General features: G+C 36.1%; 1 protein-coding gene across 1 annotated transcript in view; it reads right to left on the bottom strand.

The window, feature by feature from the left end:
* Positions 1-2754, bottom strand: part of LOC107622816 (KH domain-containing protein HEN4) — a gene marked incomplete in the record, with an annotated part of 6098 nt that overhangs the window by 1590 nt on the left and 1754 nt on the right. The window contains 4 exon segments of the mRNA XM_016324855.2: positions 539-621; positions 695-1366; positions 2222-2494; positions 2605-2754. Of these exon segments, the coding sequence (XP_016180341.1) occupies positions 539-621; positions 695-1366; positions 2222-2494; positions 2605-2754 (1178 nt within the window).

Here is a 2754-nt window from a genome sequence, read left to right on the forward strand (position 1 = left end):
GAAGACCAAAAAAAAAAAAAAAGAAGTAAAATATAAGTTTTGTGGCATCTTCTAGCTCAACTGTGTCCACACAATAAGAAACCAAGTTCTAGTTAAGTTATAAATTCACTCCAAAGCAGGATTTGAAATGAAAGAGCAAACCAACGACAAACTAAGGAGTAACATCAAATCAAATAGTATTATGCACGACACAGAACTACTGAATATTATTGAATTCTAAAACTGCAGGTATAAGTAGAGTTGCAAGAGAGGTAACACACACAGCTACATAAACATGGCACAGATAGTGCAGCAGAATTCATACTAAATAACAAACTCTTTAGTGCAAAGTAGTAATTTCATTCAAGTCCATGATTTGACAAAGTTTAAGAAGGTTTACACCACAGACATCCATAACCCATCATATGACACCATAAATAGCACTTTATGTTATTGAAATATTGGAACTTGTGATGCTAAGAAGAACTGCAGTTTGTTTTAATAAATTATACATTTGCTTTGAAACCAGCGTAATTTGTCATGAATGTGAACAAACTACCTGACAAGTTCCAAGCCTCCTTTTCGAGATGTCATTCCCCAACTAAGATCATTAATTCCCCTTGAATTTATGCCAGCCACTGTCTGCAGCCAAATTTAATATAAATAACTAATAACTTGTGAAGGTAAGCCAACTAGCCAAGAGAAAGAGATATACCGATGGTGCCCATAACCCTGGGGAAGAAGGATGGTCTACATTCCACGAAAGAGCATGATGATCATTGCCTTGCGACAAACCATGCCTACCTAGACTATAATCTAAATTCTGTGCTAGAGCATGATGATCAATGCTTTGTGACAAATTATGTCTACCCAGACTATGATCTAAATTTTGTGCAAAAGCATGATCATCAAGGCTTTGTGACAAACTATGTCTACTCAGACTATGATCTAAATTCTGCACAAGAGCATGACGATCGAGGCTTTGTGACACATGTCTACCCATACTATGATCTAAATTATATGGAAGAGCATGATGATCAAGGCTTTGTGACAAAGAATGTCTACCCAGACTATGATCCAAATTATGTGCAAGAGCATGATGATCAATACTTTGAGACAATGTATGTCTAGTCAAACAAGGAGAAACGCCAAAAGCTGGTTGGCCACTAAGAGGAACCGTATCTCTTAATCGCCCATAGGGACTGGTATCAGCTCGTGCAGAGGATAGGCTGGTGTCAGCTCTTGCAGAGGAAAGGCTGGAGTCCGCTCGCACAGAGTTTTGACTCCTTGTTCCAGCACTGTTCTGTGAACTGATAATAAGATTATCTCTCAGTCTACCAGTTGCATTGTACAACGCATCTTGCACACTTGAAAACTCTCCTGATATCTAGGGAAAAGAAAAGAAGTATATAAAAACAGTAACTAATTAATACTCAAACATCTAAGATATGAGCTGATATCTACTCAATTCTAGGGGTCTGCTTTTTTTATTTCAAAAACACCTCTGAAGGTTGTTTTGATAGCTTTACTTGTGATGTTTTTTAGATTTTCAGTAATCAAAAGTCATTACAACAGTTTTAAACTTTTAATCAAATTGGTTGTACAACTTGACATTTCGCAAAAAGCCATTTTTCGTACTCTTGAGAAATTGAAAATCAAGATTCTACAAACCAAAAAGAAAAAGTCTCCAACCAAATTTTCTAGGAACAAGTGCAAACATAGAACAGTATTTTTGTTACCACTTATCCAAATATGGAATAATTTGTTCATAAATTACTTTTCATATATCATTTTACATAAAATGCTAATAATTATGCAGGGTGAAATGGTGAATTCAGAAGCAGTAGTACATTGTCATTGCACTGAAGTAATTATGAAGTACTGTCTTGGGGTATGCTGTTGGAGCAAAATTCTTGTAACAAGAATAGAATTAGAATGCAAGTTTTGTGAAATAGGCTTAGGTGCTTGCTTTCAAGCAGTGCAAAACATGTTATATTTTTGGAGGATTTCAGAATCAAGAAGCAAACAAGCAAGAAGAAATTACATGTTTAAACTATGAATTATAAATATTTTGAAGCATGTATTCCACAATAGTGTTCTTGAGGTCTTCAAATTTCACAAGGTTAAGAGGGAAAGACTTGTTTGAGTTTGTAGATGCAGAAAATAACATTTATCAGAGAAGAAGGTATTCCTCAGCATATTTTAATTATAAATGAAATAAAGGAAAGAATCATGTCCAGACCTGTACGACTTGATCATTATCTGATGAACATTTTGGAGCCTGATCAGAACCAATTATTCTAATGGAAGCCCCCGTTGCCTTCCGCATTTCTGAAACAATTACACCGCCTTTTCCCAACAAACAACCAACTTGGTTCGATGGAACCAAAAGTCGTGCAGTAACAGATGACCCCTTGAATCCAGAGTCTAGCCCCTTCTCAATACCAGCTTCAATGGACCTTGAGTAAACAAGCACAACAGCCTTCTGTGCTGGGGAATATTTTGACTCAGAATTCTGTTAAAAAAAAAAATTAAGCCACCAACCACCAACTAAAAAAGTTAATCACCAAATAATAATAATGACACGCATACAACTACAAGACAAAAAAAAATTAGTTAACATACCTCTGAAGCAGTGACAGTAATTACTCGATCCTCACACTCGCCTACTAAAGGACCGATACTTATAGTTGCCCCTGTCTCATTTTGAAGAGCTTTCACAATAGCACCACCTTTTCCAATAACACCGCCAACCCGATCATTTGAACAAAGAAT

Source organism: Arachis ipaensis, chromosome B10, assembly GCF_000816755.2.
Source record: "Arachis ipaensis cultivar K30076 chromosome B10, Araip1.1, whole genome shotgun sequence".
NCBI classification, from domain to species: Eukaryota; Viridiplantae; Streptophyta; class Magnoliopsida; order Fabales; family Fabaceae; genus Arachis; species Arachis ipaensis.